The following is a 23904-nucleotide window of genomic DNA, read 5'->3' as shown; positions in this document are numbered from 1 at the left end:
AGACAATTCCACACCAGTTACTCTGATGCAAGGCTTTTATTATTTGACCCAAATAAGCCCAACACCATGGAAAAACCTTTCCAATTTGGCCATCCCATGACCAAAGCAACCTCACACACTCATACAAAAAACATGGTCAGTTAAATACACAGTTACAGCACATTTCAATAAATCACACAACACGAAAAATAAATCTTATCTGTAGGAAAATTCTTGAATTTACACACCAACAAAGCAAACACAAGCCAACCTGCAAAACAGCAGCATTAAGTAAAATGGCAATAAAAAGTAAGTAGCCTAAACATCAGACTGGGAGCAACATGGCAACCACCAAAGAATCATAATACACGATGGATGCCAATAAGCACTAATGCAATTAAGAACATAAAAAAAGCGCACCCAGAGAAGCATTTAAATGCTACTGAAGAGCCAGAAATGACTAATAAAGACCAAGCATGAGCACATTTGCACCACCAAGCACAAGCTTAGGACATCAACATGTCAAGGTATTATCCTGGTTTTTTATTAACAATTTCTAAAAATAACAAATGCACCCTGGTAGCAAAGTACTTCTTAAGCTGCAACCAGAAGCCTCGGGGCAGATGAATAATACAACATGAAGTAAGCAGCATCTAGGAGAAAGATAGCACAGCCTGTCTGTCGTTAACATTTGCACACATACAGTATTGGGCAGAACAGCAGGGCGCACCACTCCCATAGGATTAGTATGACACAGCCAGGTTAGCCACCGAGTAAGTTGTAAACACATGCACCATTAAACTGCTTGTACAGTATACATCACATGCAGCTGCTCTGGATCCCGAGCTCCCAAAGTTAAGCACTAATCAGCCCACTTCCACAGAGAAACACACATGCAGGGTCATACCTCTTTCTTGCGGTTCTTCAGCATGTTTTGGAACTTGGAGAGCTCCTTGTCTTGATCTGCTTTGATGCGTTTGGCTTCGTCTCGGAGCCGGCTGGTGTGATCCTGCTCCAGTCGCTCAATGGTCTGTTTTTGTTTCTTCTCAAGATTCTCCACTTCTTGGTCGTATTGACGCTTTTTAGCCTGCAGAATCAATATTTATCTGACATTTATATTGGATTTTGTATCTTTTTTCCCCCACTTTAATGCTAATTAAAGTTTCTGATATTGTGAAAATTAACTGGTTAAAGAAAAAATGCGTATTACAGTGATAAAGATTAGATTATGACAGCATGTTTCAAGTTAACACTTGCATCAGATTTAACTCAGCTGTGAGATGAAGCAGCTTGTTTCCAAGGAACTGGCCAAATACAAAACAATAAATAAAAAAACAAAACAGAACACCACACCACTGCAGCTTAACCAAACTGACTCACTGTAGTTTCCTGTTCAAAACGCCTGTAGATCTGCTCTCTCTGCTGCTGCAGCTTGTTGCTCAGCTCCTGCTGGGCCCTTTGCTCCTCTTTCTGGAGGAGGCGCAGCTCTCTCAACTCCTGCCGCCTGCAGTGAACACATCAATTAGGGGGTGCAATATTTACTCATTTTAAAATATAATACTTTATTTTATTCACAAAAACATAGATGGGATTTCATATTAGTTATTTTTTTAATATCTAAACATTCATTACAACATTAGTGTCTCATTCATACTGTGGGGCTTTTCATGTTTTGATGATTTTTTTTTTTTTAACATCACTGATACATATTTATATCATATATTACCAACAATGGCGTCGTGAACCGAACAGCAAGTAGTCAGGCAGCACTTAGACACACAGTAACAGCAGCATGCCTCATGCCTTTAAAAGGCGACATGAGAAATGACAGCAATATAATGCGACATTCATCACGGGAGATAACCCATCTGGCATTTGTAAAAAGCTGTGGGAGTTGTAAAATGAACGAGCACTATTTAAGGCATGCGTGTTAAATAGGTCATGTCCCATATTTAGAACAACTGTATGTCAAGAAGATTAGATACAGACGTACCTCAGGAACCTCATCTCCTCATTCTTGGTGTCGTTATCAGTCACTATCTTTGATGTTGTCACACTAACCTCCACACCATCCACCATGAACTTCCGTGTCTTCTTCAGTGTCTTCTTCTGACGTTTTGACTCCTACCAAAAAAGAGAGATGCTTTAGAGGTTCAAGTCATCAAGGTCGTCATTGTCTTCTTTCAGCTGCTCCCTTTAGCAGCCCTCATCTTATCCAGTCCCTAGCATCCTCTTCTATCACACCAACCCTCTGCACGTCCTCCTTCACTGTACCCATGAACCCTTCCTCTTTTCTTCCTGCCTGGCAGTTCCAGCTTCAACATCCTTTGTCCAATATATCCACTATCCCTCCTCTGCACATGTCCAAACCATGTCAATCTTGCCTCTAACTTGGTCTCCAAACTGCTCAACCTGAGCTGTCTCTCTGACATACTGGTCACTTCCAATGAGAATCTTAACATCTTCAGCTCTGTCACCTCCAGTTCAGCCTCCTGTCTCCAAACCACACATAAGAGCAGATCTCACTACAATTTTGTAAACCTTCCCTTTTACTCTTGCTACTATCCTTCAGTCACAAATCATCTCTCACACTTGTCTCCACTCTGTCTGCACTCTCTTCTTCAACTCTCATGTGCATTGTCCATTGCTTTGGATAGTTGAACCCAGGTATTTAAACTCATCTAGCTTCACTACCTCTACTCCTTGCATGTTCACCTTTCCATCTGTCTCCCTCTTGATTCTCACACATGCATTCTGTCTTGGTTTCTACTACACCCCTCCACTGGCATGCTGTGCTCATACAGGTCATGTACCACCCTCACATATTTCTCTGCCAATCCTGGCTTCCTCATGCAGTACCACAGTTCCTCTATTGGCACCCTATCATATGGTTTCTCTAGATCCACAAAGACCCTTCTGACCTTGTATACTTCTCCATCAACACACTCAAAGCAAACATTGCATCTGTAGCATCCTTTCTTGGCATGATGTCATACTGCTACTCACTGATCATCACCTCTCTTCTTAACCTAGCTTCAACAACTCTTTCCTATAGCTTCATGGTGTAGCTTGTCAACTTTACTCCTCTATAAATATTACAGCTCTGTACATCACCCTTGTTCTTGAAAATTGGTACTAGTGCACTTCTTCTCCATTCTTCGGGCATCCTCTCACTTTCCATGATTGTATTGAATAGTTTGGTTAAAAAGTCTACTTTATTCTCTCCTACACATTTCCATATCTCCACAGGTATGTTATCTAGACCAGGGGTTGGCAAGCTTTAACACTCAAAGAGCCATTTGGACCCAGTTTCCACAGAAAACACTGAGAACTGCAAATACTACCGGAAGCCGGTAGCCGCAACCAGCTTCTGCGAGTGACGCATATATTGAGAGACAAAAAATAAAAAAAAAATAATAAAATAATTTAATTTTAATATTTCAAGATCACAATAATGTTCCAATTTAGAACTATAACAAAAAAACGAACTAACAAAAATAGGACCAAGCTGCACAGAGCCGCAGCATAAGGATGAAAGAGCTGCGGGTTGCCGACCCCTGATCTAGACCAACTGCCTTTCCGGTCTTAATCACTGCTCTCACTTCCTCCTTACTAATTCTCTGCACTTCTTGATTCACTAACTGTCCTCCATCCATCGTTCTCTCTCTCTCTCTCATTTCTATATTGATCAGATCCTCAAAGTAATCCTTCCATCTTCTCAACACAGTCTCATCACTTGTTAGCATATTTCCATCTCTATCCTTTATTACCAATAACCTGCTACACATCCTTTCCAGCATGATCTTGCTCCCTAACCAATAGATACAAGTCATTTTCTCCTTCCTTAGTGTTCAGCCTCACATACAAGTCACTGTAAGCTTTTCCTTTGCCACCTCTGTCTTTGCCGTATGCCTACCTTCTCAGTACTCCTGTTTATTTTCTTCATGTCCTTGACTATCCCACTCTCTTTGCTAACCTCTTCCTTTAGATACTTTCCTACACTTCCTCATTCCACCACCAATTCTCCTTGTCCTCTTTCCTCTGTCTAGAAGATACACAAAACACCCTCTTGGCAGTTTCCATCAGCACTGCATCTGTACTTTCCCAGTCATCTGTCCCCTACCACCTAGACCCCGCCTCAATTCCTGATTCCTGAACTCTGTGCAACATTCTTTCTGTATCAACTTCATGTCCATCCTACTTGAAAGCCATCCTACAGACTACCATCAATGCTGTTTAGCTACATTTCCCCCTGCCCCCACACTGCAGTCTCCCATCTCTTTCAGGCTGCACCTTCAGCATAAGATGTAGCAAGTGATCATGGTAGTATTGATAATTTAATAACTGAGGGTGTAAGTACGGCTCAGACTGCATTACCTGCAAAGACACAGAGCCACCATCTTTGCTCTTAGACAGGAAGCTGGAGATGGACAAATTGAGGTCGAGGCTGTTGTTATCAGCAGCAGAGCTGCTCCCAGAGTCAGAATCCTTCTCCACATCTGGTCTGATCATAGCAGGGCTTCCTTGCTCCATCTTAGCCTCTGAATCGGTTTCACTCTCTGGGACAGAGACAGCATCTTGGGAAGTGCTCTCATCTGCGTGGGTTGCTTTTTCCACTTCTTCTTTCACAGGGGAATCTTTGGATGGGACAACTTCTTCTGAATCCTCAGAAGTGTCTTTGACATCATCACATACTCCATTTGTGGACTCAGTTGGTACTTGTTCTTTCACTTTAGCCTCCTCTCTGGTTTGATTCTCTTGTTCGGGTTGCTGTGACTCCTCGTTGGTCTCATCTATAGGCTTGGACTCTGGTTTTGTTTCTACAGGCTCAGTGGATGACTCATCCAAACTTGACTTAGTATCTGTGTCTTCATTTATAAATGTGTGTGTTCCATCAGATTCTATATTCTCCATGTCTACATTTTCATTTATGCCATTAGCCATGTCTTTTATTCTGTCCTCTGTTAGTTTTTGACTCATCTCTTCTTCTGATTCTTTGCTTTCTTCTTCTGCCTGTGGCACTTCTCTTGATATGGATTCAGTTTTTTCTATATCTTCAGGTTGCTCTTGTGATTCTGTGGAATTTTCTTTATCAGTTTCTTTTTCTTCCTCTTGTTTCGGCTGCTCTGGCTCTTTTTCTTCTTCTATTACCTGGGTAGCTTCATCACCTAACATCCTTTCTTCTGGCTCCTTCTGTTCCTCCTCTGTTTCTTGGCCATCTATGACAGGCTCTTGGATGTCTGTTGTATGTACAGGTTCTTCTGGCTGTGATATGACCTGCTCAGTAGAAGGTTCTTCACCTTCACCCCCTTCTGGCTGAGGCTCTGTGGAAGCGTATGAGATGATGTCTTTGCTGGGCTCTACTAGTCCAGATGCCAGGTCTTCATTACTGGCATCAGACACCTCATTTAATTTCTCCTCCTCAGTCTTGTCTACTTCACTTGTTCCAAGTCCTTCATCAGAGAACTTATCACTAGTCTGGTCCTCAGCAGGCTCAGTTTCCATCTTTTCTTTAACAGACTCGAGGGTGGAGGGAGTTGGTGGAACTTTGTCATCTTCTGAGCTGGCCACACTAACATCAGAAGGTGCTCGCTTGTGCCCTGGACCCACCTGAACCAACAGTTAGGAAAAATCAAAATATGTCATCAGTGAGCAACAATAAAGCACACAGCAGAGTGTTAAGTTTAAGAGTTTAATGAGGATGTCATCCATAAGTGGTCACCTAAATACCCATGCCCCCTTTAAAAAAAAAAAAAAAAAAAGAAAAAGTTTAAATGCCATTATAATAAATATACAACAATAAAACTACATACCAGAGGTGTATCAGGTTCTTCTTCCTCCTCCTCCTCTTTGCTATCCTCAAGCTCTTCTGTGACTTCAGCTTTGGCCTCAGCTATGAGCTCTCTGAGAGGTTTGCTGTCAGTTACACTGCTGACAAAAGGATGCTGCATGTATGGACAAAAGCACAAGATATCAACATTAGATAGAAACCTTGACCCTTCAAAAACATTTAAAATGTAACAGATGACAGATGTTTAGGCATCACTGGGTTTTTATGTAGTCTGCATCTGCAGCTCACCTGCAGAAGCTGTACTGAACTCCACCTATTGTCCAGATTCTTATCGAGTGCTTTCCGCAAAAAGTCGCTGAATTCTGGTGACCTTTTAAGAGTAAAGAAGAATCAGTTTGTTGGTGACAGAACAGAGTAGGCATCCCAGGGTTTTTCTTTCTAAAATCAAAATTAACATAGCAATTCAGCCTGCAGTCATCCAATTAAATATTAACAATTTATCATGCTTTCACACTAAACCCTCAATATTTCCTTATTTCCAATCCGGAAACATTCCAGCGCCACTTTCCCACTTATCACCAGCACAGTATCTCACCAGCGAGAGGGATGCATGAGTGTGGGCGGCTCGGACTTGGCTATTTTCAGTAGCACTCTCATGGGATTCATCTCATGGTTGGGCGGTTCAATCTGTGCCAGTTCTATGAGCGTTACGCCGAGGGACCAGATGTCGGCCTTGTAGTCGTATGGACGGTCTTTGGAAGTTTCGCACATTACCACCTCTGGAGCCATCCTGTGAAATTCAGTCAGTCATTAAGAACTGATGGATTAAGCACATTTTAGACTGCAGGTGTGTGTGTATGTGCATTAAGCATAACTAATAATATGGGTCAACTCTTATTTTCAAGGAGGAAAAGGTATAATAACATAATGTAACTCAATAAATAGGAAGCCTGTTCAGGTTTTTAAAGTTTATTTAAAATGAGCCTTTATCCCACATTAACTGCTGTTATTTTTTTTTTAATAAAGAAATAAAAAATAATATTACCTTAGCTGTGCGACAGGCTGTGACAATTATCAGATGGAAAGACCTTTTGTATGCAGGGAGCATGACTCACCAATATGGAGTGCCGATGAAAGAATCTCTTCTCTGTAATGTCTTGGTATTTTTAGCAGACACCCCAAAGTCAGCTGAAAGTAGAAATAAATTATGATTCTTTTCATCAATGAATCAAGCTAAACTGTGAAATGAGACAAGATGATATAAAATAGCATATTTCTATTAAACAAAAACACTTACAGCAGAAAGTGCTTTACACTTTAAAATATTAACCCCCAAATTGAGCAGAAAAGTCTAATTTCCCTTTCATAATGCTCTTAGAGTCCGTTATTGTTGTTACCTGTACAGTTATTTCAGCCTGCTCCCTTTTCTTTGCATCACTTACAGTATGCACACAGTAGAGGGAAAAAGAGATCTATCATTAAGTCCCTGCTGACTGGCTTGATAATTATTGTTTGCCAGGCTCCATCATGACCCTCTGCCTACAGAACATGAATCATCAGGGAGCCAGGAGCTATGGATGCTACAGCAACAACATGAATGTTTTTAACCTCTGGAATATTATGTAACCAATTCAATGCAGCACCATCTTCTGTACATAAGTAATGTATTTAATAAAAAAAAAAAATGTACAGAAACCACATTGCCTTGTTTCCTAAGTTTTTTAACTTGATGGCAAGTCACTCATTACATTTTTATGTGTAAACAAACCACTGTGCTGCACTGTCACCACTAACCCCAAAGTCAAGCTACAAAGAGATCCACAGCTCACTTTAATGGCTGTTTTAAGATCTATTAACTTTGGCAAAAGACACATCTGACAGAGAAATCAACAAACCAGCTAATTTTCTGTATTTTATACTAATGTGAGCTTAGTGGAAGGACAAGTAATCTTCGCTTTTCAGGTCACTGTATGAAAATTAATTCTGTGCCTCCCACCTGACCCCTTAGTATGAGCTGATTTTTCTGTACAATAACCTGGACATGCATATTTAAGGAAGCCATGCAAAGCATTACCTTCATAATTAAGATTTCTGAGTTACGGTCGAAATACATATAAATGGGCCAAAATCTGAAGTTTTTTAAGTCAACCTATTTTATCCAACACAGAAAAAGAAGACTGTTCATATACTATAACCTGTATTTGCCAGCCACCTTTCTCACATGGTGATATGACCCTTAACAAGAGACCTGTTGGCCTATAGAGCTCTGCTATCAAATATTTTACTTGTACAATATATGATATATTGGAATGAAAACTAATTTGGCTGTAGGTTAAATTTTAAAAAAAATTTGTAAAAAGTGAAAAAGTTAAATTAAAAAAAAAAATCTGTCTGCAACATTCTGTAGACTTTTGCCCAATGAATATTCATCCTAAGTTTCATATATAAGGAAGGAGAAGCGATTGTCGTTAAATCAATCAATGTACAGCATTTCTTAAAAGTTTTGAAAATTCGTAAAAAAAAAAAAAATCAAAATCAAAAATTGAAATTATATGTAATTATTTGTTGACCATTGCCCAATAAATATTCATGACAAGTTTCAGGAGAATTGGTTAATAATAGGAGTAGCAACTGAAGTTAGATATCAAGTTTCCTTGAAAAATGTGAAAATCTGTAAAAATATTAAAAAGTCAAAAATTGAAAATCTCATGTCAAGTTTCAGAAGAGTTGGCTTATAAATAAGGGAGGAGTAGCTATTGAAGTTAACCCTTTAATACTGAACCTGTTGTCAGTGACAGAATGTACTTCAAATGCCCCGCCGTTCATGGACTTCCAGCAACAAGTATTATGTTCAAGTTTCAAAAGATTCAGTCAGTAAATAAGAGAAATAGTCACTGATGGCAAACATGAATGTACTGTTTACAAAATTTCAAAAAATAAATAAAGAAATAAAGAAAGAAAGAAAGAAAGAAATTTTAAAAAATTGTCATAAACATTTGTTTCTTTTGAAACAATGAAAAATGTTCATACCAAGTATCAAAAGAATTGGCCTAGAATAAAGGGAAGAGAAGCGATTACGGGTAAACATCAATGTACTGTATTTCTTGAAAATTTCTTTAAAAAACAAAACAAAAAAAGGATAAAGTCAAAAATCCACCTTGCCTATTTTGTGGAATATTCATGCCAGGTTTTAGAAGATTTCAAATATAAGTGACCAAGAAGTAGCAAATTTAGCAAAAACTTGATGGACACTGGATGGCTCAATAAAGGATCCGCTCTGCTGATTGTTGTCTTTGATGACAGTGGAGCTTAAGTTGAAAAAAATGAAACAAAAACACCTTTTGAAGTTTTGTAAATGAATTACCAGAAAACATATAAAACACTTAACGGCTGACATAGTTTGTTTCTGTATGTTAAAGACATTAAATCAGTGGAGATCTGCTGTTGATTTATGCCATGATATTGATTAGATGGATTTAGCTTTAGATTAGTTTAGATTAGATTAGTTTGTAGCTGAGTTTAAATGTGTTTTTCAGGCCTACAATTATGTAACTAGCTCTTATACTTAAGTTATGTGACTTCCAAAATGCAACTCAAAAAGTGCCAAATTTCAAACCAAAACTATATATTTTGTGGGCCTGGCTTTGATAAATATGCTTACATTATCTCACACTCACACACACACACACAGACACAAACCTGATTCTGAGAGGGTGAGGTGGGTTTGATTAATTGCATAAGGAATAATCACCATGAAGGAAAAAAGGCAGCAAATGATAAAAAATAAATTACCCAGTTTTACATCTCCATCCAAGGAAAGGAGAATATTCCCAGCTTTCAAGTCTCTGTGAATGATCTTGCTCTCATGAAGGTAAGCCAAAGCCTCCAAGGTCTGCTTACACACCACTCGAATCTGGGGCTCAGTCAAAGGCCTCTCCAATTCTAAGACCAAACATAGAGAAAATTCCTTAGCCCTATGTTTTTTTTCCAGATAATATTTTGGTGTAGGTTTTCTGATGCACAATTACAGGCACAGACTGTGCCATCTCCACTGTTATATCAGCCAGCATGTATGACTGGATAAATGTAGGTGAGTCAGAACACATTGACAATGAGTAGTGCAGCAAATTCATTAGCATCTTCTTTGTCATGGTGATTTGCATTTTACAAAGAGTGGTTAGGTGTTTCTTTGGGTTTAAAAAAAAGACAGAGGAACTGCACGAACAAGAAGTACTTTAACTGCTTCTTGAAACCTGAGCTACAATAATTACACAGTTGGAATTGCCTCTCCAACTTAGTAGAGGGGGGAAAAAAAAAATCCCACAGTACTGGCTTCTGGTTGGAATAAAAGAGTTGGCACTGGAGGATGGAGCAAAGAAAAAGCTCCAGAACTTCATAGTGTTATTCTTTTTCCTTCAGTGAGTAAGGGACTTACCCAGCATGATGGCATCGACAGCACCGCCTGCACAGAACTCTATCAGAATCTGCAACAGTAGAACAAAAGTGGAACATTAAGTAATAAACTTATATAATGCAATGAAGCCCCAATTTAATCTACCCTCACAGCACATGACTTGATTAAATAAGGATCTTGCATTATTCAAAGCTGATAAACAACATCATGTTTATTGGAAAGATTGATTATACTGCGGAGACCAAGATGCCAATCACTGAAACACTAAACAGGCATACTGGGCATCCTCAAAAGACATGTCCTCTGTTTTTAAATTTCACAAATCTCTGTCTTAGTGCTTGCTTGCTCTGTAGAGCTACTAGCTGTAAACTAGAGCAACTGGGATCCTCTCCCACTATACAGAAGAGGCTGTGATAGATGAGCCTATTAAACAGATTTCTACAAAATACTATTTTTTTTTTCTCAAGAGTGCAGAAGAAAGTTTTGTGCAATCTTCATGCGAATGTTTTGTGCATACTATACGTATGCATGTGAGTCACATCCTGGATGTTTCATCACAGATTTCCTCAAATTGGTAAGTATTGCAGTAGATTTAGAAAATGTATACTTAGGATGAGCTAGCGTGCTTCTTGCACTGCAAGAAACCTACAAGGGAAGATACACTTTAAAGAAGTCAGCATCTGAGTCTCTATAATATACCACTTGAGGTGATGAGAATCAGATAAAAACTTACTTAAAAATACTTAAATTATGATTATTATTGTTTATATTACATGTTTTCTTTAATCTTTTATGTTTTCTTTCATATTTATACACTGCTCAAAAATATTAAAGGAATACTTTTTAATCATAAAATAAGCATCAAGTCAATTAAACTTCTGGGATATTGATGTGGTCAGTTAAGTAGCAGGGGGGGTTGTTAATTAGTTTCAGCTGCTTTAGTGTTAATGAACAACAGGTGCACTAGGGGGGAAACAATGAGACAACCCCAAAACAGTAAAGGTTTTGCAGGTCGAGGCCACTGACATTTTTTCCCTTCCTCCTCTTTTCTGACCATTTTTCTACTAGTTTTTTTTATCTATGGTTCTGACCTCAGCTCTAAGAGCTGATGTAATTTACCCGACCAGCACTTCATCATTATTGGCTTTGTCGGCGTGTTGCTTGGCAGCTCATGGTATCAAATGATACAAAAATCAATCAAAGCTACAATCAAGCACCACCCTCCATTTAGAGACTCAAACAAAGGGAAGAAGCAAGGTGGTTGTTCCTGTTTGGCAGAACACTCTTTCATGCTATAGGAATCTCTTTTGTAATTTACAGGTGTGCACAGAATTGATATTTTGCTGGGTGTAAACCCAGGTCAAATTAAACATCTCTTATAGCGGCATATTTCCTTTGTAAGAAAAAAAAAAAGGAACATATCCAACTCCCAACACAACCTAAATGGAAGCAGTTACACATTCATCATGCTACTTGAACTCAGGGGCCAGAGGGACAACCTGCATGCAGCTTTGAATTATTCACAGGCACTTTCTTCAGCCACCAAAACCACTCCATTATCTTCCCATAGTTGTGGCCAGTCCACAAGGGACAGTCACATGACACCCCCCCTGCTAGGACCTAATTGCTCTGGGGCCTTTTACTGCACACAATGAGCTCTACTGACCATGTATTAAAACTGCATTCTGTGCTCACAATAAAACTGTAGGATGAGGGAGTGTGTTCACAGGGTTTGACTTTTTTGTTATTATAGAGACACCATGCTTATACACTGCTTATGACTTAAGAGACAATAGGAATAAGTTCAAATTGTGGACTATTCCGCTGTTATTAGAAAATTCTTTAAGCAAGTTACATAAATCCCATCATTATAAATGAGAGAAGGTATTATAATAATGCATTTCTCAGTAGTGACCTGTTACTTCTAAGCAGTCAGGGAACCATGCAGTGAAGCAAACAGTCCTAGGCATGCATTAGCCTCTGACACTGACTGTGTCACATGATCAAAAAAATTAAAAATAAATAAAAAATCCTGTGTCATTATTGCTCAGTCGAATGATCTAAGAGTCCTGTGAGAAACAGCACAACTAATAGTGGCTTATAATGAATTTCTGTGCCTACATGCGTGACTGGTTCACTGCTTCTTTGTCTTACTGGCTTCAGATCAAACAGCATTTCATAAAGAGAAAGACACTCCTCCCAACCTGGAACTAACTAGCTTACCCAAAGTTTGCTTTCAAAGTAGAAGGCATCCAGCAGTTTGACAATGTGATGGTGGTTGCAAGAGGCCAGAATGTCAATCTCAACCATGTAATCCTCCAATTCATCCTCAGTCTTTGTGTCGATAACCTTAGCAGCAGCCAGGGTCCCATTCTGCTTGTTCTGAGCCTGAAAGCAACATTGATGAAATAGTAAATTAGGAGTATATTCTTGCAGCATAGGGTGTAGAAAACAGAAAAAGGTCATGGTGATTATGAGATGAATATGTTGCTCAATATAATTCTGCAGAACAGCAACTTCAGATAGCATTTACACAACAGGAACTGCAGAAGAATATCAACATTAACAATTTAAGTTTAAGACAAAAACCATTTCGAGACATAAATTACAGCAGATTGTATCTCAAATACATTTCAGAGGCTTATGGACAACTATTCTTCATATACTAAAAAGTATAAATCTTGTTAAAAACACACACACACACACACACACACACACATCCTGTCATTCTGAGGTACTCTAACACAAGCTAATCTTACAAAGCTTGCTCATTTCCTCCTCTCTTTTTCCTCCCCTCTTTTCTTTCTTTCATCTCACTTTGTCACACTCATTGCAGTGCTTATACCAAATATGTCCATGATTTAACAGATTTGTGATATTTGTTTCACAACTCAAATCCTAAACTCTCATTCCTGATAAAGCTGCACTGAAGAGACCAATAAAAATGACCACTGAGCCTGTGAAATAAGGGACTGAGAATTTATTTTAAGGCCAGCCTAGGACTTAATGTTTATGGATACAGACACAGTCTCAGGGAGGTAGGGAAAAAGAAAAGGGAGGGAGTGTTAGGACCAACTGCAGCAGAGCGTGTCAGACCCTATATTTACACACTTCTGACCTGACACACTCCCTGCCTCTCTTTCCCTTTGTAGTGCCTGACGCCTGTCAGGCGCAGGCCGTCACGTACATGCAGATTCAATATTAGCTTCACAATGAGGAGGGCAGTCATGATTTGTCTGTCACTCGACTTATTCAAAGGGAGCCCGTGGCCTTTGGTCATCATGAACATGACATTTTACAATGTGCTAAATGCTTTATGCAGATCTGTTTTGAGGGATGAAATGAGAGTGCAGGAGTGCCATAATCATATTTAAGAGGCAGGGAGCGAACTATGTGGTTCTTTGTAAATATTCCAAGACTACTAGTATAATAATAGCACCACTATTATTAAATGTGCATGTGTGAATCCAGGGTTTTTACTTCAAAACAAAAATTGGTGCCAAACAAAGAAAAATCACCAGGACTCTGGGGTTTAATTTACTCAAGCTTAAATACATTTATTAGTTTGTAAAACTGCCAAAAATGAAAGGAAAATGCATAAACCTCTGTTAACTAAGATAACACAGACTCTTTGGAATACAGACCTAAAACAAACTGCTTAGTGCTTATACAAGCACTAAGTTTGTCTATGAAACACATATCATTGACTACATGCATGCATGAGTAAAGAATTCGCTCTCTTCCTGTTGACCTCACTTGAACAGCTGATTCACAAGTTGCTGGCAAACTTTGTGACTCCACCCAAAGGAGGCAGCCACCAGAAGCCTGTGAAATAACAAATGAAATGCCTAACGCCCTTTGATAGTAATGTGGCATGATTAAAGTTATCTCCACCTAAGCCCATGTGAGTGATAAGAAGTAGGGCTGCTCGATTATGGAAAAAGAATTATGACTATTATTTTGGTCACTGGTGAAATTGATTATTTGTAAACACAATGCATTTATTTCACTTAGAGAACAGTGAATACATTGAAATCTAGTGCACTTCTACAATCTCTTGAAAATACTAGATTGAAAATAAAATACAGAATATATAAATAAAATTTTATATATATATATTTTTTAAAACACAAATAATACGTAAATCAATCAATAAATTAAAAGGCAATGCCAGTTATCAGGACTAATACTAGGAAGAAATAGGAGCGAGTCATTTAGACCAAATAAATTTGCTCACATTTTAGTGCACTGCCACAACATACCGACAGATCCATAGACATATGTCTATGGACAGATCCTGTATTCAAAAGTGTGGTGCTAATTACACCCTCGGAGCAAATATTGGTAGACATCTCCCTACCGTCCTTTGCTAATCATGCCCTATGATTGACAGGGACATTACTGACATTATCTACGCCCTTGATTCCAGGTAGGCTGGCCTATTACAGCCCAAAGGAAACAGAAAACATGATCAGCTTCAGACTAAATCAGAATTATTCAGGTACAGCAAATATTGGTTATACTGGCAGCAAATACTGGTTATACGTGCAGCCGACAGGGCTCAGATTTGTCCCTCTAGTTTTTCCACTTCTTTGTTCATTCCTTTATGTCCACTCTGATAGTTTCAGCAGTCTCTCTCTCCAGGAATTTGCTGACATCTATGTGTCCTTATATCGATGCTATGATTATTATTTTTTAATTGCTGATAAATTAAAAAACCTCACCCTAAAAGTAGGCAGAAATGCACGGGAGGAATCGATGGTGCTCAACAGGACAATCAAGGTCCTTGTGGGATGCGTCGGCCCTACAGTAGTTATGTTTCTTGCAGTGGCGGCTCTAGAAATATTTTTCTGCAGGTGCTAAGGTTGAGAGATACCAGCTATATATAGTTGGGCTAGATATAGTTGGGCTCACCTCAACGCATGTTCCAGTCTGGAGTTGCCCTTGGTGAGAGGAGGCGAGCTGGGGTGGGTATACTTGTATCCCCCCCGGCTTGCTGCCTGCACGTTAGAGTTTTCACCGGTGGACGAGAGGGTTGTCTCCCTGCGCCTTCGGGCTGGGGAATGGGTGCTGACTGTTGTATGCGCTTATGCGCCGAATGACAGTTCAGAGTACCCACCCTTTTTGGAGTCACTGGGCGGGGTGCTGGTAAGTGCTCCATCCGGTGACTCCATAGTCTTGCTGGGAGACTTCAACGCTCACGTGGGCAATGACAGTGAGACCTGGAGGGGTGTGATTGGGAGGAACAGCCTGCCCGATCTGAACCCAGATGGTGTTTTGTTATTGGACTTCTGTGCAAACCACAGTTTGTCCATAACGGACACCATGTTCAAACATAAGGATGTCCATAAGTGGCTGGGGTGGCTGTAGCTCAGGAGGTAGAGCAGGTCACCTACTAATCGGAAGGTCAGCAGTTCGATTCCTGGCTACTCCAGGCTGCATGTCAATGTATCCTTGGGCAAGATACTTAACCCCAAATTGCTCTCCGATGCAACCGTTGGAGTGTGAATGTGTGTGAATGTTAGATAATTAAAGCACTTAGCTTAGTTACTCATGGAAGTGCTTGTATGAATGGGTGTGCATGGGTAAATGTAAACGTGTTGTATAAGCGCTTTGAGTGCTCAGACTGAGTAGAAAAGCGCTATACAAGAACTAGTTCTTTTACCATTTACCATAAGTGCACTTGGCACCAGGACACCCTAGGTCGCAGGTCGATGATCGATTTTGTAATCGTATCATCAGATCTGCGGCCATATGTTCTGAACACTCGAGTGGAGAGAGAAGCTGAGCTCACCACCTAGTGGTGAGTTGGATCAGGTGGTGGGGGAAGATGCTGGACAGACCTGGTACACCTAAACATATTGTGAGGGTGCGCTGGGAATGCCTAGCAGAAGCCCCAGTCCGGGAGATCTTCAACTCCCACACCCGGCAGAACTTCGACAGCATTCCGAGGTTGGCTGAGGACACCGAGTCCGAATGGACCATGTTCTGCACCTCCATTATTGAGGCTGCTGCTCAGAGCTGTGGCTGGAAGGTGGTTGGTGCCTGTCGTGGTGGTAACCCCCAAACCAGACGGTGGTCACCGGAGGTGAAGGGAGCCATCAAGCTGAAGAAACAGTCCTATTGGGCTTGGTTAGCCTGTGGGACTCCGGAGGCAGCTGACAGGTATCGGCAGGCCAAGCGGAATGCAGCTCGGGCAGTGGCCGAAGCAAAAACTCGGGTGTGGGAGGAGTTCGGTGAGGCTATGGAAAAAGACTTTCGGACGGCATCGAAGCGATTCTGGCAAACCGTCAGGCGACTCAGGAGGGGAAAGCAGTGCTCCACTCACACGGTTTATAGTGCGGGTGGGATGCTGCTGACTTCAACTGAGGGTATAGTCGGACGGTGGAAGGAATACTTCGAGGACCTCTTGAATCCCACTGACATGCCTTCTGTAGCGGAAGCAGAGTCTGGGGACGAGGGAGATGACTTGCTCATCACTGGGGGTGAGGTCACTGAGGCAGTTAAACAACTCCTTGGTGGCAGGGCCCCTGGGGTGGACAAGATTCACCCTGAGTTCGTGAAGGCTCTGGATGTTGTAGGGCTTTCTTGGTTGACACGTCTCTGCAACATTGCGTGGAGATTTGCGACAGTGCCATTGGATTGGCAGACCAGGGTGGTGGTCCCCATCTTTAAGAACTCCAACTTTCGGGGGATCACACTCCTCAGCCTCCCCGGTAAGGTCTATGCCAGGGTGCTGGAAAGGAGGGTCCGCCTGTTAGTCGAACCTCAGATCCAGGAGGAACAATGCGGTTTTCGTCCTGATTGTGGAACGCTGGACCAGCTCTTTATCCTCTCAAGGATATTTGAGTGGGCGTGGGACCATCTAAAATATGAAGTTAAATTTAAACGTCAGTTGTTTTTATTCAGAAAATCCACTCCCATTGCACGTGGTTTAATTGATTTAAGGCTGACTTGCCACTTCCAATATGGCGGACTAGCCAACGTATCACAGTGACACGGTCCATGTCATACTGTTTCTGTAAACTGCTCAGGTATCAACAGTGAATGTGTCCGTTTTCTCTCTCGCTCTTTTTATTACCTGATCACTCCTAGCGCCCACAGATAAAGAAAAGGCTTCTGCTTTACTTTGAGAGCATGGGAAATCTCCAACATGGACTTAAAATGCTGTGCAAATCTGTCAAGATCATATTTTTTCCTCTGAGATTCGAGTCGTGTATTCATGTAAGCTGCTTGTATCGGTGAAGCATGTTATCTTTGAAAACCAATCACATACATATAGAATATCGATGATACGTTAGAGACTTTTCCAGTTCCCACGGTCCCTGAATGCAACAGCTGGGACTATGTTGTTCAGCCACTGCCTTGAGCTGTCAGTCATGATTCCACACCCCTTCATCTGAGGGCTGCCCTTTGTCACTGATTCTGTTCATAATTTTTATGGACAGAATTTCTAGGCGTAGCCAGGTGGTGGAAGGCTTCTTCCTTGGTGGCCTCAGAGTCTCATCTCTGCTCTTTGCAGATGATGTGGTCCTGTTGGCTTCATCAGGGGGTAGCCTTCAGCTCGCAGTGGAATGGTTAGCAGCCGAGTGTGAAGCGGCTGGCATGAGAATCAGCACCTCTAAGTCTGAGGCCATGGTCCTCAGCCGGAAAAGGGTGGAGTGCCCTCTCCGGCTCAGGGACGAGTTCTTGCCCCAAGTGGAGGAGTTCAAGTATCTCGGGGTCTTGTTTACGAGTGACGGGAGAAGGGAGCGGGAGATCAACAGACGGTTCGGGGCAGCTTCTGCAGTGATGCGGACGCTGCACTGGTCTGTCGTGGTGAAGAGGGAGCTTAGTGTAAAAGCAAAGCTCTCGATTTACCGGTCCATCTACGTTCCTACCTTCACTTATGGTCACAAGCTTTGGGTAGTGACCAAAAGAATAAGATCGCGAATACAAGCGGCAGAAATGAGTTTCCTTCGAAGGGAGGCTGGCCTCTCCCTTAGAGATAAGGTGAGGAATGCAGCCATCTGGGAGGGGGTCAGAGTAGAGCCGCTGCTCCTCCACATCGAAAGGAGCCAGTTGAGGTGGCTCGGGCATCTGATTAGGATGCCTCCTGGCCGCCTCTTGGGTGAGGTTTTCCGGGCATGTCCCACCGGGAGGAGGCCCCGTGGTAGACCCAGGACACGCTGGGGAGTTTATATCTCTCGGCTGGCCTGGGAACACCTTGGGGTCCCTCCGGATGAGCTGGAGGAGGTGGCTGGGAAGAGGCAAGCCTGCTTAGGCTCCTGCCCCCGTGACCCGGTCCCGGATAAGATAATGGATGGATGGGTGCTAAGGGGGGGGCTAAGCATTTTACTGAGGGTGCTATGAAGGATCATTTGTTCTTTCACTTCTCAACACACACAGGCACAAGCTATTTTCTTGGGGGTGCTACGGGGGTGCTGTGATTTTTCCGGGGGGGGAGCTATAGCACCCCCTACTGCCCCCACGGCGCCGCCACTGGTTTCTTGGGAGGTGCACATTATATTACGATTATTAGTATTCCGCTGGATAATTAACAATAATTTATTGTAGGGTCTTTACCTTACAGTATAAAGTGCCTTGAGGCAACTGTTTGTTGTGATTTGGAACTATAAAAATAAAATTGAATTGAATTTTTTAACACGGAATATACCTGTACAAGCATAAGCCTGTTGTGCCTAAAAGTGATCGTATGCCATATAGTGATTTCTGATGTTTCTATGTGCTTTTTTGTATAGTGTCTTTGCTTATATCGATAAAAAGAGTGCAGTAAACAGGATATATGAATGACTTCTTTATAAACACTAAATGATCTGTTTTGCAAGTATCTTTATGACTGTGTTATTGTACCTGCATTATAATTAATCCAGTCATTTTTGGCCATTTCAAATATGCTTATAGAACTGTAATGTTGTATTTGTTGTGATTTATAGTCTTCTTGGCTAGATTTCTCTTTAAAAATACATTTTTTTAATGTCAATGACAGGTTTTACCCTGATAAAGAATATATAAAAGTCACTTTGCCAAAAAGTGATTGCAGCTTCTAACTTGTGACCTTGTGTTTCTCGCTCAAAATTATTTCATGTAATTCATGAGAGACATTTCTGACATGTGATTCATAGATTATAGGTCAACAAGTCATTTAAAACAGTTTAAATACAGGCATCCATTTTCTGGAAAATATTGAAAATCACTTTTGGCACAACATGGGTGACATCGCTGGCCACTTACGTAGGTTACATTGTAGGGCCCGCAAAGACTCAGCGCTGCAGCATAAATCAGGGCTTAGAATATATGGCACGTAATGTGACAAAATCATTTATATAATAAGATTTTTTTTCTTCCTTTTACACTGTTTTTGTGATTGTTTGGGGCCAAAATTGAAATCAAAATTCGATTAATCGCACATCCCTAACAGGAAGTCAAAATTATATTTTGCCTACTGTGGTCTGAGAAGGCGTGCAAGTATTTCCAAGCTCTCATCACATCTAGCCAAACAGCTAACAAGACTAGGAAATAAGTGAAGACAAATTAAGATTTATGGTCCATTTGTGGCATTATTTGATCACAAGAGTGCCAGGAAGGAACAGCATTAAGTAGCTCAGGCAGAGAGAGAGAGAGAGAGAGAGAGGGAGAAAGCTGTTTAACAGGGATTAATGGAGAAAAAAAAAAAAAAAAACAAGGCATGAAGGCATAGAAGTTTGTGGGCACTGTTACTAAACTACTAAAATGGTTATATATACTGAAAGACCTTTTAGAAAAAATTTATTAAAAATACAATTTAACCTTGACTTGAGCTAAAGGTACGTAAATACTGACTTTTCCCAAAAGGTGTTCTCAGTCTAGAGTAAACTCATACAGAGATAACCTGGAAAGGTAGCAGAGATTCCAGCAAGGAAATCTCTCTAAATTTCATCTAGTGCAACTATAGAACAAAAACCCCACCCTAGTCAGACATATATGACTCTCTCAACCAGGAGAAAAACAAGCCTAAACAAGATAAAAAGATATCATTGTCCTACGTCATTAAATTGTATGCTTGTACTGATGCTACATTATACTGTTTCCATCTGTATGATTTGGTGAAAACAATAAGAAGTGGCAAACTGCTCACCTAATTTAAAACCAGTTATGCACCTGTCACAGTGAATGGCATAAAGTTTATTTTATATATATATATATATATATATATATATATATATATATATATATATATATATATGTGTGTGTGTGTGTGTGTGTGTGTGTGTGTATTACAAATATCTGGTTGCACCCTAACTGTTATTTATTTCTTTTTTTGAACTATTACTTGTGGATCCCCTGATGCATCACAACTGTAGACAATACAATGTGTCACATGTGAGACACATGTTTATACTGTGCATGTGGACCACACCTTTAGCAGTTTTAACCACCCTCAAGGGTAACTCACTGACAAAGTCGTGTCTATAACCTGACAGGGACACAAAGCCTGAATTATAGGAAATCCCCCAGAGACTAGTTGGGTTTAAGATGCCTGCTGCTGCTCACGTTTCTTTACATTTTCTCAACAGGATGATATTAGCAGTTAAAGGATTCATATGAAACGAATATGTTTAATTGCTGAGGGTAATGTGGCCAAGGTTAGAAAATGTGACCTGAACAAGAGCTGTAACCAACACTGCTTTTATGTCAGCGTTACAGGTTATGTATGACCCGGAGGTAGCAATACGCTAAACAACTAAAAGCCAGTGCCTTAAGAAATGTAGAAACCCAGAGGCGGATGTAGCGTCAACTTACCTTGTACACTTTCCCAAACGCTCCATCTCCCAGTTCCCCAATAATCTCCCATATTTCCTCGGGATTGACGTCTCGGTGTACATGTTCATACTGCTTCTTCTTCTTATCCGGCCCTAATTTGAAGATCTTGCGAAAATTGAAGAATGACATCTTTTTTTTTAGGTGTGAACTACAGCACCGCGAATACGCTCTCTTCGGTTATTTCCGCCAAGAAAATATAGCGGTTCCCTCCGACGCGGAGCACAAATGATTATCGAAATGAGGGCATGCAAGCGTTAAATGAAGCCAGACAGACCGGTGCTGTAGCCATTCAGCTATGATAATGTCAATTATAACTTCCCTCGACGGCGGCTATCACAATCACATCATAGCTAGCAGCCCTCACAGGACGCTGTCGGAGGAGGTTAGGGATACAGAGAAGAGTTGGCTGTTCCGCAAAGGCTCGTGTTTCCGTTTTAGGCGAACAAAATTAAAGGAACCGGAAAAATATTTACCATATCATTACCTTCGACGGGACATTTTTTTTTAAAATCACATAATGTTACCAAGACGAAAACGCACAGTCAACGAACCTTATGCTTAGGTTGGTTGAGTGACCATACAAAGTTAGTGGATGAGCGTCAACCACCTAGCGCAGTTGATATTTCCGGTGAAGCCTATCAAAATAAAACGCAAGCATTACGCATGATTTAAAAAAAAAATTATTATTATTATTATTATTATTTTCCCCCCCTAATTCCCCCCCACCACCACCACCACCCCCCGCCATTGCGTTATAAAAGTTAGTAGAGATGCTTTGTTTTTACGATTGACTGTTTCAGGAGTAAAATTAGAGAAAATAAGAATTTTTAAGTCCTCATATATAAAATTTTTTTATACATCCAATTTTCTTTTTTTTTAATCTCGATGACTATTGACATGAGAGTCAGTTTACATGATGCTTCAAAATAACTTCCCACCTGCATGCACAAAATAGCTGCCAGGTGGCTATATGTCTTTACTAGAATAAGGGCAATGCTGGGTTAAAATAAAATAAAATTAAAGACAAAAAAAAATAAACGAACAAAAAATCATAACAACGACAATGTCAGAGAAAGAACTTATTATATAAAAAGAAATTCAGGAATTGGAGTTATGGATGCCACTAACGGCAGCGTCCGTCTGCCTTTATTGTTAAGATTTATTATCGCTGTTGCTGTGGAAGTTTGAGTTTGTGTGGCTCTGACAAAACAGGGTGGACGCCTTTACGTCGGAGGATAAAAATAGATTTCCGTTGTAAGCAGGTCTATTTCTAGTTAGCTTGACCCAGCTGGTTAGCGACGTCTGCTTCCTGGATCTCCTCGGCAGGACGTACTCTGCTCAGCGGCTTTAGCGCAGCCGGGCTCAGCCCCTTCTCCTCTACCACGCATGGCAGTTGTGGTCCTCCTGTCGTCACAAGGAGGAGAAAATGGTAGAAGTTGTTTTTCACATTTTGTGCCCATTTTATGAATGACCCGGTGATATTGGGTTGATTTTCACATTTAACAGCAGAACTCGATACATCACAACTAATCTTTGAATTTCACTTTTTTAAAAGTATACAACAGGATTTCTTTCATCTTTAACTTCCCGTTAGTTTTATCAGCAAGCCGAAGGAGTCTACTCATATGTAGCAATGTAACATGCTCAAACATATATAAATACTTTGAATAGCTGCTATTTTTCCGATATGGAGTTTTTATTAAAAAAAGAGGAAAATACCAGGTGAAAAATGTCCTCATTTTAATGTCACAAACCAGTAACAATAAACTATGTGCATAAAGATTTTCCCCTTCAGTGGAAGGGCTTAAAAACATTCAAATAGCAGACCAAAAGCTCCCTTTTGAATTGAAATGAACACAGCACCATGGTGTGTAATTGTACCTTTGGAATACTTTTACAGATCTACCATATTAATTAACATGCACAAAGCTTTTTAATGTTATAGCTGGTTGATACCTACATCGTGTAGAAGGAATGCTGTGGTATAGTCAAAAATATATAGCAGAATCTGTAGCTGTGAATCCAATTACAGCTAAATAAAGGACTAAAATTTGTAAATGATATATTAAATAAAAAATTGTGTTATGACTGTGCAGGAGTGAATATGGCCTATTTTGGAGACCTATTACATATATATATATATATATATATATATATATATATATAGAGAGAGAGAGAGAGAGAGAGAGAGAGAGAGAGAGCACATTTACATTATGGCTTTGTTTATGGAGGAAACGTTTACATGCAAGTATTGTAAACAACAGGACAACGCAAACGCACTACTTGCGTTCTGTAGCGCCACCATGTGGTACTAACAATGAATTGTTATTCTCTTTGCCTCATTCTCCTGCTGTCTTTATGCTGGATGCTTTAAGTGCTGTCGGAAATCCAAACATAACTTTGAAGCGAACGCCAAATTAGACAATTATGTGCGTGTCAGCGAAGCAGACAAATTGCCTGTTTGTTTGCACGTAGCGGTCACGATCTTGGTTGGTCCGTGCTCAGACACACGGACTGTTTTTCGTACAGTGGGGTTGTTTATTGAAACAAAGATTCAGAAGCTGCTGTGAATTTTTTTTTTCTTTTTAACTACAAATATTTCGTTTTATGCAGCGTTTCAGTTCATCTCCATCCACATTTTATGCTGAGGAAATGTGTCTTTTAAGTAAATGCTGTCCACATTTTACTCCAAACTACCAGCCACTTTGAGCATGTGGTAGGCTATGGTGCACAGATCCAAGAACCTGTCTGAAAACAGTGTGACCTCCCTTCTTCTTGAAGGGTCCCGTGCGGTGTGTCTACCCAGCTGAAGCAGGACCGCCCCGTAGCCTGCATATTAACTGGCAGCACTACTCAGCCTGCTGTTTTTTTTTTTTTTTTTTTGCTGCAGGAGCAGCAGCAGCAGCGGTGCAGCCCC

At 40.6% G+C, this 23904-nt stretch overlaps 1 protein-coding gene across 3 annotated transcripts in view; it reads right to left on the bottom strand.

Moving 5' to 3' along the window:
* Nucleotides 1-21587, bottom strand: part of slka (STE20-like kinase a) — a 31919-nt gene extending 10332 nt beyond the window's left edge. For all 3 annotated transcript variants that reach the window (XM_030748267.1, XM_030748268.1, XM_030748270.1), the window contains exons 1-12: nt 20967-21587; nt 12408-12572; nt 10206-10254; nt 9563-9712; nt 6886-6958; nt 6366-6560; nt 6059-6140; nt 5793-5924; nt 4357-5589; nt 1973-2103; nt 1360-1483; nt 887-1066 (exon numbers count right to left, since the gene is read on the bottom strand). In XM_030748267.1, the coding sequence (XP_030604127.1) occupies nt 887-1066; nt 1360-1483; nt 1973-2103; nt 4357-5589; nt 5793-5924; nt 6059-6140; nt 6366-6560; nt 6886-6958; nt 9563-9712; nt 10206-10254; nt 12408-12572; nt 20967-21116 (2664 nt within the window). In that variant the 5' untranslated portion in view covers nt 21117-21587. The remainder of the gene's footprint in view (nt 1-886; nt 1067-1359; nt 1484-1972; nt 2104-4356; nt 5590-5792; nt 5925-6058; nt 6141-6365; nt 6561-6885; nt 6959-9562; nt 9713-10205; nt 10255-12407; nt 12573-20966) is intronic.
* Between the last annotated feature and the right edge of the window lie 2317 nt (nt 21588-23904).

This window comes from Archocentrus centrarchus, chromosome 15 (genome assembly GCF_007364275.1).
Source record: "Archocentrus centrarchus isolate MPI-CPG fArcCen1 chromosome 15, fArcCen1, whole genome shotgun sequence".
Classification (NCBI taxonomy): Eukaryota; Metazoa; Chordata; class Actinopteri; order Cichliformes; family Cichlidae; genus Archocentrus; species Archocentrus centrarchus.
Note: the sequence above shows the minus strand (reverse complement) of the source record. Positions and strands in the feature narration are given on the sequence as shown.